This window comes from Erpetoichthys calabaricus, chromosome 4, assembly GCF_900747795.2.
Source record: "Erpetoichthys calabaricus chromosome 4, fErpCal1.3, whole genome shotgun sequence".
Classification (NCBI taxonomy): Eukaryota; Metazoa; Chordata; class Cladistia; order Polypteriformes; family Polypteridae; genus Erpetoichthys; species Erpetoichthys calabaricus.
This window is the reverse complement of record NC_041397.2, coordinates 160400509-160416373: the sequence shown is the minus strand read 5'-3', so window position 1 is coordinate 160416373 and position 15865 is coordinate 160400509. Positions and strand designations below refer to the sequence as shown.

Genomic DNA, 15865 nt, shown 5'->3' with positions numbered 1-15865 from the left:
GCTACGAACATCATTTGAATACAGCCGTTTTGATTAAAATTGTTATATTAATGCAGCAATTAAGTAGTGGTAAACCTCAAGAAAAACAAACAACAAACAACAAATGTGTGCATGGTAACAAAATGTTTGGGACAAAGTCACATTTTTTTGTTGATTTACCCCTCTGCTCCATAGTTTAAAATTAGAAATCAAACAATTCCTGTTTTTGTGGCTAACTATTGGTTTGCATACTGCACTGGGCCTCTGCAGATGTTTGGAAGATGGAACATTAAGAAGAGCCACATTTTAAGAATTTCAGGATTGAGCAGTTCAACAGCTGGTACTCCAGCATGGCCATGGTCCAGCTTTTGTACAGTCTCAAATACCAATGTGTGGTAACACTTTTTGCACTTTCTTTTTTGAGACAGACTCTGGTCATTGTTTTTTGACTCTGCAGAGAACTCTTTTTGATAAAGAACTTGATGCTATGCTTGATTTTTAAGTACTGTTTTTAGTATAGCCTTGAAGCATTCTGGCTTACAGTTCTGAAGTTCATGCATCATGAGTTCAATTTGTATAAAAGGATGCTGTCTCCTGCACGTTCTCCCTATGTTAGTTTACAGTGAGGTGCTCTTTCAATTTCAGGCAGTGTTTCTTAGTGTACCTGTGAGTAATGTTACACTGTACTTGTTCTGCCGAAGTCTCATGTGAGGTCCACCCTTCGTTTGAATGTCACTGTATCACGTCACTCATGTTGCTGTGTCATGAGCACTTGGGAGAAAAAAAAGGCATTTCAACTTCATTATTTTGTTTGAAAAAAAAAAAAAACAGCCCTATCAAACATATAAATGTGTGTCTCATGTGCAGAGAGCACATTGCATGTTTCAACACTAGAATCCCTGAAGCCTACGAAAAAAGTTGTAATGCTGGGCCACGTTAAATTCCTTCACACCTTTTCATCAGCGTCTTTGTTTTCCAAATGTGTCAATCAGCAACTGCAGCAGGCAGCCTCCTCACTCATCCCCTACCAAGGCAGCTGAAGTCAAGTCAGATGCTGAAGTCTTGTTATCTGGGTGTGAGGTGTCTGGAATTGTATAGGGTAAATAATATAATTATTTGGATGGCAAGAAATGTTGAACACATAACTAAAACAGAAACTTTTTTCATGTTATAGTAATAATTGTCAAAATGTTGACATGAAATGTATAATGTGTAAAGACCAAATATCAAATTAATACATATGAACAGCAAACAGCAAAAAATCCATTTAAAATAAACTGTCAATCAAAAGGTCAGCCGTTAAGAGAGCTGATAATGAAGAGCCACAGGAGATGCAGATTTCTGTGCTCAAAACACCTTAATCAAAAAAATCTACCTAGCAACACCAGTTGATGCACAGATGAGACTGCTTGCGTGGTGCAATGCTAAGAACTGCTGCCTTCCAATCAAGAGGTCGTGGTTTTGATATCGCAAGCTGTCATATCAACCGCCTACCGTAACCTGCTTTCTTTTTTCTTCAGTTAAATTCTTGAATAAAAGTGCACTTGTTTTGTTATACTTGTACCTTTTGTGAAAGTGTTTATTTCATATTTGTATTTCAGGCTTCACACATTATACATTTCATGTCTACATTTTGTCAGTTACTACTAAAACATGAAAAATGTTTCTGTGTTAATGACGTTTTTACATAGATTGTTGATGACACTGAACACACATGAAATGTATGTACAGTGACCCCCCGCTATATCACGGTTCAGCTATCACGCCCCCACTACGTTGCGGATTTATTAATACTATTATTATTACTAGGGGGCAGAACCCCCTGCTCGCTTCACTCGCCCACCCCCAGGTTTGGTTTACCGGATAAACAATTTAAAGAGATTGTTATTTTCATGGGAATTGTTACATATGCATTATTTTCATTTTTACTTTAAAACTTTTGTAAAAACAATATTTGTCCTTTATTTCCTGCCCCGGGCATGGTTAAATCTCTTTCTTGCGGCACTTATAACATTGTGAAGGGGGGTCTGAACACACGCTAAAGAGATGCAATCGGTTCAGCTGGTGTCTTACTGCTGCTGCTGGCCAGCTGTGTGTTCTGCTTGTCGCGCTTTGCATCAATCACTTAAAAGCCTGTACAGCAGCTGTCCTTTTGCCACTTCACGTCTCTGCCGCTCACTTTGTGAAGGGGGGGAGCTGAACGCACGCTAAGCAGAAGTGGACAGATCAGCTACTTGCTGCTTCAACCAAGATGCCTGTTCTGCTTGTTGCTCTGCGCGTTCTGTGGTGAGGGCTGAACGCACACTAAGGAGAAGTGCTCGGATCATCTGCTAGGTTTCTGCAGCTGGCAAGCTGCATGTTCTGCTTGTCGCCAAAAGCATTCCAACAACTGCTAGGTTAGATGTCAGTGAACTTGTTTTAAATTTTTTTAAAAGTAGGGCGTGTCATCAAATTGTCTGTCCGAGATGATCCGGTCTCAATTGCTTTGCTCAAACTAACCCCAGGCCCCCTCCCCCGAGGCGTGCTACACTCCCGCCAGTTCGCGTTGTAAACGTGTTTTTTTATGGGGGGGGGGGGCTTTTTAACTAAATGCAGGCTAAGGAGAAGTGGACTTTGTGCTGCTTCTGCCAAGATGCATGTTCTGCTTGTTGCTCTGCATGTCAATCATTTAAAAGCCTGTATAGCAGCTGTCCTTTTGTCTCACTGCCTTGTCTAGGGTGACGTTAAAATGTTTTATAATAGAGAGATGTTACTCATATCCTTATCCTGACATCCACATATCATTTGTGTTTACAAAGTGTGTTTTAATAAGTTTACATATGTTTAAACCGTAAGGGAGGAGTATTTTAAGGCTTAAACTATAAAAAAAAATGTGGTCTTTCTATATCATGGATTTTCACTTATCGCGGTGGGTCCGGAATGTAACTTCCGCGATAGGCGGGGGATCACTGTATTCCAAATGACGATGAACTATTTTACCCTATAAAGCTCCAGCACTTTACTCGAAGATAAACACTGAGCACTGAGAATCTTCTTTGCGAATTGAACTGCAGTAGTGGGCAGGGGGATGGTATACCAGGCTGCTTGCTGCTTATCGACACATTTACAGGACAAAAGACGCTAACGGAGAGGTAAGAAAGGATTTAAGGTGGGCCGGATTTACGAGTTTTCTCGTAGGCGCTGGTAATTCTAGTGTTAAAAGGAAGCACATTAGCTGGAGAGCTGCTGGTTTATTGGTTATCTGCATTTCATAATTAACTAACGTGTGGTTAAGAAAACAGGCAACAGTTAAAACTTAAATGCAGCTGCTAAAAACTAAAATAGTCAATTAAGGGTCGTGAATTGTAATAGGCAAGATAATTAAAATTAAGCCCAAAAAGCATATTGCTTTAGTAGTAAATAAATGGGTTCTAATTAATAAATTGGTTGAAGTGAGAACTTGCCGCCCCTCTGGTCCTCCAGGACAGTGATTGAGGAACCATGGTGTAGACTTTGTTGTGCAGGATTTTGCCCTTATTCACTACACACTTTTTGTCCCCAGATGTGTATTCTTGTTTGAGAATCATGTCTGTCCTCACAAAACTAGTGGATTGTTCCCAGTATAATTACCCCTCCAAACAGGAGCAACTGCCTCGTATGATATTTTGTATCTTGTTTATACTCATTCTCACCTTTTTTGGGGGTGTGTGAGTTTGGGTGGGATTGTAAACAACCGTAATTCGAAATGGGACAATGAAATCTCACAAGCTCTGTTGAATTCTGCAGTGGTGGAGAAGGAGTGGGGCAGATTATAATGTGAGCAAATTTCATTTGCTTGCAAGATGACGACGGCTTCTTACGATTCAAAAGTGGCCAAAAAACACCGGTTTAGGTGTTATGTTTCTGTATTAAGCTCTGCTCTCAGTGCCGTCTGTTTTCTGCCTTTTGCCCAGGGCTAAAAGCAATGGCATTATCCACAGTGCTGGAAAAGGCTGGTATGAAAATGTATGTATGTAATTATTTTATTCCATATGTAAAATGCAGAAAAAAAGCAACAACTAGAAAAATAAATAAAAACGCACTGAACTTCTGTGGGGTAGTTGCAGCAGAAGAAAAGTTGTATGAATTGCAGTACAACATCTTCAATGTATTGTACAAAATACAATGTTTTTCTGTGTCTAGCACTAAACAGAAATTGTTTCAAGGACTGACATGGAAAATAATTTTGAAAGTAAAGGTCAGGATGGGTAAATAATTATACGTACATAGTTACAAAGTGTTTACTTACTACTTCTGTAGCTGCGTTTTCCCAAAGTTTCTAAAATTCCTCAAAAAATGGGATTCAACAAAGGCCTGACGCGCAGAAATGATTCCACAGACAAAATATCTTTGTTTTTTGAAAGTTTAGTTAAATTTTAAAGTAAAACAGTTCACACAAAAAAGAAAATTAAAATAGCAAAAAAAGGAAAAAAATTTATAATAAGAAAAAATTCAGTTCAAAGCTTAATCTTGTTACATCTAAAATCGTTACTAATCACTTATAATTTCTGAACCACTTCAAAATGGTCAGAAAACTGTATGCTTATCCCATTTCTAACTTAAAAATGGATCTTTCAAGTCCCTGTTTACTGGGACCTGTTCTAAACACAACTAAAGCTTATTAACACACTGTTTCTCAGTTATAGCAAGAAGATTCTATCTCTTATAAACTTATACGGGGAAAAGACTATACCATTGTCTATGACTATGGAAGAAATTATATTCTATTCAAATAAAGCAAACATTAATATGAGTTTAACTTAAAACTTTAACTTTCTATGATTGGCTCTTACATTTCCAGCCCCTAATTGGCTATGCAGGAGCAGAGACAATTACTATACTTCAATATGAGCCAGTTACTTTTATATTAACTATTATTTTCAAATCATTAGCAATAATACTACAAACAAACATTTTAAAAATTTCATATTTCAAACATTGGCTGTTTCTTGAAGCAGGCAGTTTGTTCACGAGTCTGTCCAGTGTGCTGGTTTTGGTCTGCAAACAAACTCTTCTGACTGCACCTTTCGCATCTGGCATTATCTTGATGACTCAACCCATTACCGAGGACTTGTGAGGTGTAGCTTTATCTACAATTAAAACAACGTCCCCTGGTTCAAAATTTCTTCTTGGTGCAAGCCATTTTTGACGTTCTTGAAGTATTGGCAAATAGTCTTTAGTCCATCTTTTCCAAAACAAATCAGCCATGTATTGAATTTGTTTCCAGCATCTTCTTGGATATGGTTCATTTTCTGAAATGAGTTCGGGTGGTAATTTAGGTTTTGTCTTCAGTAACAACAAGTGATTGGGTGTGAGTGCTTCCAAATCATTTGGGTCAACTGATGTCTTTGTAAGGGGTGGAGTGGTGGCTCTGAGGCTAAGGATCTGCGCTGGTATCCCGAAGGTTGCCGGTTCGAATCCCCGTCAGTGCCAAAAGAGATCCTACTCTGCTGGGCCCTTGAGCAAGGCCCTTAACCTATAATTGCTCCAGGGGGCGCTGTACAATGGCTGACCCTGCGCTCTGACCCCAAGGGGTATGCGAAAAAAAAAAAAAACTAACAAACACTGTTGTAAGTCGCTCTGGATAAGAGCGTCTGCTAAATGATGTAAATGTAAATGTAAATGTAATTGAGTATTGATTCCACTCTACACATCATTGTAGGAAGGTTTTCATCATCGAGTGTTTGTTGATTTAGTGTTGAATTTAAGATCTTTCTTATGCTTCTGATTTGTCTTTCCCACACTCCACCTTGATGAGAAGCTGATGGTGGATTGAAAATCCATTTGATTTGTTCTTGCATCATAGCATAGCTAATTTTTTTGTGTTCCAATTTTTTAATAGCTTCTTGTAGCTCTCTTTCTGCTCCAACAAAATTTATTCCATTGTCTGAGCGCATGATTTTACCTTGTCCTCTTCTATCTGTAAATCGGAGTATGGCTTGGATACAAGAATCAGTGTCTAAGATATATGCGATCTCTATGTGCGCAGCTCTGGTTGTTAAACATGTGAAGATTACTCCGTACCTCTTGACTAGGCTTCTTCCTCTTTTGACTAGGAAGGGGCCAAAATAATCCACTCCAACATTTGTAAACCGTGGTTGGTTTGGTGCTAGACGATCTTCTGGCAAATCTGCCATTTTTTGCTCACCTATTTTCGCATTGTATCTTCTGCGCGTTGTGCACTTTGAAATTATTTTTCTGATAGCTGAATTCGCTTGAGGTATGCAGTATTTTTGGCGTAGCTGTGCGAGCACATAGTTGCGCCCACAATGTCCAATTCCTTTATGAATGTGTTGCAATATGAGAGAAGCAACATGTGAATGCTTGTATAGAATTGCAGGATGTTTAGCTTCTTCGGGCATTGCAGCTTTGCAGAGTCTTCCTCCAACTCTTAGTATTCCATCTTGTATGATCGGGTCAAGTTTATAGATTTGACTGTTCTTTTTACAAGTCTTTTTCTTTAACTCTTTTAGGGCTAATTTTTTTTTTGTTTCTTTTCTCCCAGGGCTGAATATTTTTCCAAAAACTAACATTTTTTAAAAAAGAACACAAAGCAATTGTTTAACATATCAAATCAACAAAAAATATTTACTTTTGACAAATGTTACTGTCTTGCATGTTGTATGAGCCTGCATACTCTATGATTTCACATACATATCACATACATTTTACACAGCAAAGTCTGATCTCGCTCAAAGCAGCCAATTTCAGTCATTGCCACATTGCACTCCTTACAATATGTGTTGTTTTGATGCCTATTTTTCAATTGTCTGTTGCTGCATTTTCTAACATATATTGTTAGTGTGTACTGTAGAGAGACAAGTCACCCATTTGCCATCGTGCCATGCCACTGCCACCAAGTTTTCTGCCTGCATGAAAACCGTATTGTCACCTCTTTTCATCTTCTGAAACTTTATGAACTTTATGTATGGCATTATAGCCTGGCTCACCCCATGGGATTTGCTTCTGTTTATTACAGAAGTGAATAAAACTTTGCAGCAGCACGTACCTAAGCCACCAGGGGACAAAACACGTTTGGACCAATGCTCCCTGAAGTTATATCACCAGTTCTGTCCCATCTCTATTTGTAATGCCACAGCGCGCTTCATCTCGTCTTTCGTTGTGGGTTTCCACTTTGAAAAACGAGAATGCGATGCAAACGCAGCCCGCGATTCAAAAAAAATCTCTGCCTACCTGTTTGTCTCGTCTGACAGTAGCTGAAAAGCAGCATCAGGAGAGAGCAGCCTGAAGTACAGCAGCTGGTGATCTGTCGTGTCCAAAAGCAAGCCATGCCGTCTTGTAAACTCCGGTAGCCAGATCGGCTCTCAACGGATCAATGTATGTGTATTTATCCCATGCGAACCTTGCCGTAGATGCATCGGCTGCGCGAAGGCACTCAACTGGCAGCAGATCCGCTGGCGCGGCATCGGCTGGTGTCTGATCAGCTGATGCCTGCTTCTAACTCTCTTGCTCGATCTCCTGATCACTGCCAATAAAGTCCGATTCTGAAAAATCAAGAGTCCGACTCCGCGATAATGCGCAAAACAACGTCTGCCAAGTGCTTTCTTTTCTGCACTTGCTTCGCTGCCTTTTCACATGTCGGTGCCATCTTGCCTTTGTTTGCATTTCGCAACTCACGCACACGCAATGTTTATTTGCCGAGTCAACGAGTCTAGCATTCCTCCAAGCACAGAGGGAATGCCTGTGACGTGACAGTGAGATTTGTCGCCATTAACAGCTGATTGTCGCCCTCTATCCCTGGATGTCGACTTTTGTCGACATTCGCCTTCAACCCCTCCTGTCGACAAAAGTCGACATCCGCCCTAAAAGAGTTAAAGCCTTTAATTCTTCTGGAAATTCTTGCTGTTGACTCAGGCGGATAAGCTCTGTTTCAGCTTTAACTAAGTCGTCTAGAGAAATTGGACTTGTTTTTAGAGTCAGTTTATACCTTTTTATGTGCTTTGCGATGAGTGATTTTTGTTCTTCTGGATTACCTTTAGTTTGACTGACTTCTAGTTGGAATGTTTTTCTTTTATTTCTTAAGTTCAGCATTAAGTCTTTAAACTTGAGAAACCAAGCCACTGCTTTCTTCAAGCGATGCCAATCCGAAAAATAGGTGATTAGTTTGTTGATGGGCTCGGTTGCTTCCTCTGTTTTTGTCATGTTAACTGTACCCGTTTTAACTTCTGGATCATCTTCAAGGAGTGAATCGTTCGGTTGATCTGGTCTTTTTGGCCACTCCCTTTCAGGCTTCAATAAGAAAGTTGGACCTTGTGACCATGTAGTGCTTTTGAGAAAGTTTTCTATGCTTAGCCCTCTGGATGCTTGATCAGCCGGGTTAAGGGCAGATGTGACATACCTCTACTGTGAAGGCTGTGAATGATCTCTGATCACGGAGATTCTGTTGGCAACAAAGGACTTGAACCGAGTGCTTTCATTTGAAATGTATTTTAGCACCGTGGTGCTGTCAGTCCAAAATGTAGATTCTTCTACGGGCATTTGAAGCTCTCCTTTAAACATTTTGTCCATTTTAACTGCCACAACGGCTGCTGTCAGCTCCAATCTTGGAATCGTGACCTGTTTCAATGGTGCAACTCTTGACTTGCCCATCAGGAATGAACAATGCTTTTTGCCCTCTTCGTTGGTTAAAACAAGGTAAGTGACAGTGCCATATCCATCTTCACTAGCATCTGCAAAATGGTGCATTTGTGCTGTCTTTATGGTTCCAAACCCTGTAGGTTTGAAGCATTTGTTCACTTTATAGCCTGTAAGTAACTGCAAATCGTCCAACCATTTCTTCCATTTCTGAATGTGTTTGACTTCTACTTCTTCATCCCACCCAAATTTCTCTTTGCATAAGTCTCTTAGAATAAGTTTTGCTGGCAGTAGGGCAGGTGCTAAAAAACCAAGTGGATCATAAACTGAGCTAACAACAGACAGAATACCACGCCTTGTAGCGGGCTTGTTTTGTAACTTAATCTGAAATTTGAAACTGTCCATTTCTGTGCACCACTGGACACCCAGGGCACGCTCTGTGGGAAGGAGACTGTGGCTCAAGTCTAAGTCCTTTTGTTCATGAGCTCTGTCTTCTTCAGGAATAGACAATAAAACTTCTCTGTTGTTACTCACCCACTTAGTCAACTGAAATCCTCCTTTAGGCATAGAGCTTGGAGGTCCTTTGCCAGCTTTATAGCTGGTTCTTCTGTTGTTACTGACCTTAAACAGTCATCCACGTAGAAGTTATTGAGAACGGTGTTAACAGCTTCCTCAGGAAATGTATCTCTGGCGTCTTCGGCTATTCTACGCAAAGCATAAGAAGCACAACTGGGTGAAGAAGTAGCACCAAAAAGATGTACTGTCATTTTGAATTCTTCAAGGTCTTTACTTAGATTACCTTCAGGCCACCATAAAAAACGTAAAAGATCAGTGTCTTTATCTGGTACTTTAACTTGGTAGAACATTGACTTAATGTCTGCCATTAATGCTACTGGCTCCTTTCTGAATCTTGTAAGGACGCCAATGAGTGTGTTAGTTAGGTCGGGGCCTTTTAATAATTGCTCATTAAGTGAGATTCCCTGGTAGGTGGCAGTGCAGTCAAAGACCACTCGAATTTTATTTTTCTTTGGATAATACACACCGTGATGTGGGATGTACCACACTCTGCCTTCATTGCAATTCAGGTTTTCTTTGGGTACCTTGACAGTGTAACCCTTGTCAATAATGTCTTTCATGAAGGCTTTATAGTCTCCGTGGAAACCTGAATTTTTGCTCAGCTTTCTTTTAATTCCAATAGCACGCTGTTCAGCAATACAGCGATTGTTTGGCATTTTCAGTGTTTCATCCTTCAAAGGCAAATTTAAACAAAAATGGCCACCTATCAGTCTCGCAGATTCTGAGGCTATGTGCATGAACTTGATGTCCTCCTGTGACATTTCCTCCTTTTCTTCACAGCTGCGCTCTGGAAAATCTGTGTTATACTGCTGCAGCAACATATCCTCAATCTCTGTTATTGACACACGATTGATTGAATGTTTGGTCATCTTTGTTATACTGCTGCAGCAACATATCGTCAATCTCTGTTATTGACACACGATTGATTGAATGTTTGGTCATCTTACCACTTTGTTTTGTGAAGTTATCTATCTTTTTGTATGGTCCACCAACCACCCATCCAAGTGCAGTCTTCGTAGCATGAGGTCCTCCTCCTTGGCTAGGTATGATTCGTGACTTCTCAAGGATTTCTGGGTAGTTGATTCCTATTAAAATATCAACTTCAGAATCAATATGAGTTAGATGTACCTCTTTAAGATATTCCCACTTATCGATATCTTCTTGTAGTGGAATATTTTCTTTGTCCACTGGAATGGAGACCTGTGTAAAGACCTTTGGCAAATCAATATATTTATCATCATTTATACCACAGACTTGTAAATCTGATAAGATAGAACTTTGTGTTAGCACTTTTGAATCATCATCATAGTTATTCATAGTTTTGAGGAATACTTGTGTTCTTCTCCCTTGAAGGTTTAATTGTCTCTGGAGCCTTTCAGTGCATATTGTTACTGTACTGCTGAGGTCTATAAAGGCGTATGTTTATACATACCTTTCACTTTTCTTAGATTTTACCTTAACAGGAACTACTTGCAATGCGTACTCTTCTCTGGCCCCAGTAAAGGCACAAGTTCCAGTCTCGGTTTCCCTTTCAGTAAATGTCGCCACACTAGCTGTAGTTTTAGATGTTGCTCCGGAATCTTTTTTGATATGCAGGATGTCTGGGTGTTGAAAAGAACATGTCTGACATTTCATTCTTTCTTTACAGTTCTTACCAAGGTGCCCCTGTTTGAGACAACGAAAACATAAACCTTTAGATTTCAAAAAGTCAATTCTTTCTTTGTGCGGCAATTCTTTGATTTTACTACATTCAGCAAGGATATGCTGCCCATTGCAGAATACACAAGGATTTTTAAATGCACGTGTATCATTAACAGTCTTTTCAACCAAGGTTTCTCTTGCCTCCTTTTCATCGACATCGGTAAAAATACTTCCCGATCTCTGTCTTACTTTTGTCAGTCTTTTCTTTTTTCTCCGTGCTACCTTGTGAAACATCTCCATAAAAGGGGTCCATCATCATCATTGACGATGTAGAAAGGTGATCAATACCTGCCCTTCTTGCTTCCTTTTCTTTAAATTTAAAGGCCCAGCTTCGCCACTTGTCTCGTAAAGTATATGGGAGCTTAGAGATTATTATACGAATATTTGGATTGTCATTGAATGCGTTGCGACTCCCTGCGCTTGTCATTGCGTCTACACAGCTATCAAGAAAGAATGAATATTCTCTCAGACCTTCACTATCATTTTGTTTTATTTGAGGCCACTTCAATGCCCTTTCCATGTATGCATCAGCTATGAATACTTCATCACCAAAATAAGTTTCAAGTTGCTTTCTGGCCTTTTGATAACCTCGAATTGGTGGCAGTCGCACACCGCCTTTAACTAAGTCCTGAGCAGGACCTCTTGTGAATTGGATCAAATAATCTAATTTATCTTGAGGGTTCTGTAACACATCCCCAACAGCGTTATCAAAGGCCCTAATAAAGTCTGCATAAGCCAATGGGTCACCTGAAAATAAAGGGACTTGCCTGTGTGGTACTTCACCACGCAGCGCTGGAGGTGGTGGAGTAGTAGCTATGTTTTGTTGGGTTAACGATTTAGCCATTTCAATAATTACTTTCTGATATTCGGCTTGATTTTTTTGACTTTCAGATTGATTCTTCTGATATTAGATTTGATTCTGCACTAGCACGTCAACAAGATCTTGTTTGTAAGTCTGCGAATGGGCCCCTGAGATAATTACTGGTTGTTCCTGCCTTTCCACTTTAGCTTTAAGGTTTTGTAGCATTTGTATTATACTATCTAGTTCGGTGCGTTCAAGTGTGACTGTCGAAGAGGGTGATGATGCCGTAGCGCTTTTCTGGGCTAAAGAGTCCAAAGCGCGCTTTAACTGCGGAGAAGCCTTTTGCACCTTTGACTTTGAGCGATCCCGTTCTTGCAATTGCATCTCTTCGAATTTGTTAACTAGCTGTTCGTCGGATGTGTGTGTTAGCAGTCTATTTGCATCCTTCAGCCATAGCTTTGTAACATTAATAAATTAGTTCCAGTTCTTAGAGCTTTCGGCGAATGTCGTTTTCTGTTTTTTAATTGCTTTACTTAGTGTTGATATTTGCCTTTGATGCAACTCCTCTATCTCACTGTGCGTCTCGCAAAAATTTTCAAGTCTTTCTGCTGCTTCTGAATGATTTTCTGGAGTATCTTTAAGACTTTCTATTTCAGCTATAAGCACAGAAAGTTTATCTTTCCTCTGACTTATGTGACCTTTAAGATCTCCGATTACATTCTCTGGCTTAGAGCCTGTACTTAGATCACTACTAACTTCACTTGAGTTATGCTTTAACATTGCCATAACGACAACAAACGTCACAATCGGCACGTTCCATCAAAGTAGTTACTTCCTTATAGCGAGGCTTCAAAAACTCGGGCAAAGGCAAAAGCAATCATCCACAAAGTCTTTTATAATATCACAGTCTCTTAAAATCTTCTCAAGTTCAAGTGCGGCGACCTTGCTTTCATTACGATAACGCAGAGATAGAAGGTAAGAGCACAGTACCTCAGGATGACTCAGTTCTTTTTCTTTCGTTGACGAGATCTGGAGCAGAAGCGTCCTTAGATGGTAGATTCCAGATTCAAGGCTTTAAGATGGCAAGTTTTCTGACGAAAATGTAGCTGCGTTTTCCCAAAGTTTCCAAAATTCTGCAGCTCTAACTCAAAAAATGGGATTCAACAAAAGCCTGACGCGCAGAAATGATTCCACAGACAAAATATCTTTGTTTTTTGAAAGTTTAGTTAAATTTTAAAGTAAAACAGTTCACACAAAAAAGAAAATTAAAATAGCAAAAAAAGGAAAAAATTTATAATAAGAAAAAATTCAGTTCAAAGCTTAATCTTGTTACATCTTAAATCGTTACTAATCACTTATAATTTCTGAACCATTTCAAAACGGTCAGAAAACTGTATGCTTATCCCATTTCTAACTTAAAAATGGATCTTTCAAGTCCCTGTTTACTGGGACCTGTTCTAAACACAGCTAAAGCATATTAACACATTGTTTCTCAGTTATAGCAAGAAGATTCTATCTCTTACAAACTTATAGGGGGAAAAGACTATACCATTGTCTATTGACTATGGAAGAAATTATATTCTATTCAAATAAAGCAAACATTAATATGAGTTTAACTTAAAACTTTAACTTTCTATGATTGGCTCTTACAACTTCAATGTGATATATTACGTTTGTGTGTATTTATTAATTTCTAAAAATATTACTTCTACTACAAACCTTGTTTTGAGAAATTGTTTTGATACAACAGACTAAATGTTTCCAAAAAGGGACACTATGTTTCCAAAGAGGAGGATGCCTTGTGCCAAAGAGTATAACTTTTCAATGCTAATGGTAAATGACATCTAAAGTTGGTATGATAGCTGAGAGATGGGGACACAAAAGAAACGTGATTGCGTAAAATGTCTTGGTTATGTACTGTAAAATCCCATTTTTTGAAAAGAAACCCCAAAGCACAAATTTTTGTGTTTTATTTAGTTTTAGTTTTAAACAAAGGTTTAAATCTAAATATTATTACTTTCTTTTAAACATTTGAAGTTTTGTACTTTAGCCATTTGCAGCACCTTTATTATATATACAAAGTTGTAACATTGCACTTACACTCTGAGGTGGCAAGTTACACATTACAGCTGTGCTGAAATGAAGTCTGGACTTAATCAAGTCAAACTGTATTTACCCCTTTGTTCCTTACCAACTCTCCAATCAAGCTCCCCAGTCGATGGTAAAAATAAACAATTTGGGCACAGGTAAAAGGTTCAGAATGTAAATTAAATGAATATATTGGAAAAAGAATGAACTATGACAGCAGAGAAATCCCTGTATTCCCTGTACCCTGACACAGAGACATCCCAGTATTCCCCATCCCAATGCAGGTCCAAATATATACAGTGTTAGAGAAAAGGAAAAAAAAATGACATGCCCAACCTCCCTTGTTTTCCCCTTGTCTTAACCAAAAAACATATAATTTACAAAACAATAAACAAACATTCATATATACACAAAACAGTCCTTTAAAAGCACGGAAACTGTGGATATGAGAAATGGATAAGAACAGCCAAGTCCCAAATAATGATAATGATAGAAAATCTGAATGCAATGTAAAAGTATGAATTGACACAGTCTCACTGACGACTCTCGTTTAGCACTGTAACAGCTCAGGGAAATGGATGATGAAAAAGTCTATCTTACTGCCATGTGTAACTGGATAAGCAGTGATGATCTGTGAATGCTTTCGACAAAAGAATAGCAGTGCTTGTGATGGATCATGGCCATCTTATGTTTTCTCCCTTCTTCCTCCTTCGAAAATGCACAGTCTTACCTTATAATGTACACAACCCTGGAACTAAACAGGAAACCCCACCTCCTAAAGAGTCAAGTGCAGTGCTTGGTGATGTCCTTGCTGAAGCAGTGCGGAACCTCTTTCTCAGGCACATATACATTTTATATGCAAATAAATGGTCAAACAAACACAATTGACATTTTATGTAGCCCCACTACAGAGTAATAGCCATTTATTTTTGGGTATGTAATTTAGTTGCAATAATGCCAAAAACACCTTGTTGAATAAAGAGTTACTGTAGGTAATAAGTTTTGCATTCTTATAACCTACTTATTAAATATTATTTAACACACATACCACAATAAAGCTTTGAATATTAACTGATCATGGCTGCCTACAATGACAAAGAACGTCTTGTTAGTGTGAGGTGGGCTTTACAGCAGTCAAGTCTAAAGAGTTAAAGCAGCACTATTTTGTAATCTAAGGCCACTCATCACTATATTACAGTTTTTAATTGCTGTATGTTTGTGAGACATCTAAATATAATTCAGTATGTCTTAATGATGATTAGTATTTTCAAACACAGCTTCAGTTATTAGTTCTTTTCTAAGAATAAAAACAATTATCACATTCTTTAAGACAGCACAAAAAAACAAATCTTAACAACAAAAAAATAACGTATGTAAAATATTTGCTTTATGTGACTTTTCTAGGTTTAAAAGCAGGAGATGAAATCTTGGAACTTAATGGCAAGAATGTCAACAATCTGCATTTGTTAGACGTTAAGACTATATTCTCTCAACCATCATTCTCCATGACAGTTTTCACAGTTCCAGTGGACACAACTAAATGTTCCTTAACTGTACCTCCCTGTCGATTAATTGTTGATGAGGCATATAAGGATATTTTTTCTCAAAGTCAAGGTATGTTTTTTGTTTCTTGTATGAAATATTACTTTAAAACACATTCTTTTGTTTCCTCTCAACTTTTTCTAAAGACAATAAGATCTGTTTCAAAATTTTATTGTACATTATGTCATGTTATGTTTTTACATTAAAAATGTTTTACTCGGCTTGAAGTGAACATATATATTCTTACTGTTTTGAAAGTTCCGGAAGAGCAGAAGGAGCAGGAAATTGTTGTTAGAGATAGCAAAATTGGGTTTACTCCTGGCCTGTAATGCCTTTTTTGTTTTGTTTTTTTGTTAAATTTTAAAGATAAATAAAAAGTTTCAAATAAGCTTCACTGAGCAGCATGCAGCTTATGTACACATGATTTCCTGTCTTAATATTGATTTTAATTTTCTTAAATAATTGTAATATCTATAAAGTAGCAAATATAGTAAAAATTATATTAAACATTTTGATATATTATGTTACAAAATATTACATAGCTTTAAATTTTTAATTGGTTTA

At 38.3% G+C, this 15865-nt stretch overlaps 1 protein-coding gene across 5 annotated transcripts in view; it reads left to right on the top strand.

Moving 5' to 3' along the window:
* LOC114641433 (TIAM Rac1 associated GEF 1) overlaps window positions 1-15865 on the top strand; it is a 471138-nt gene that overhangs the window by 302871 nt on the left and 152402 nt on the right. For 4 of the 5 annotated variants that reach the window (XM_051925737.1, XM_051925738.1, XM_051925736.1 and 1 more), the window contains exon 14: window positions 15164-15373. The exons of the other annotated variant lie outside the window; for it this stretch is intronic. In XM_051925737.1, coding sequence (XP_051781697.1) covers window positions 15164-15373 — 210 coding nt within the window. The remainder of the gene's footprint in view (window positions 1-15163; window positions 15374-15865) is intronic. 5 annotated transcript variants of the gene reach the window in all.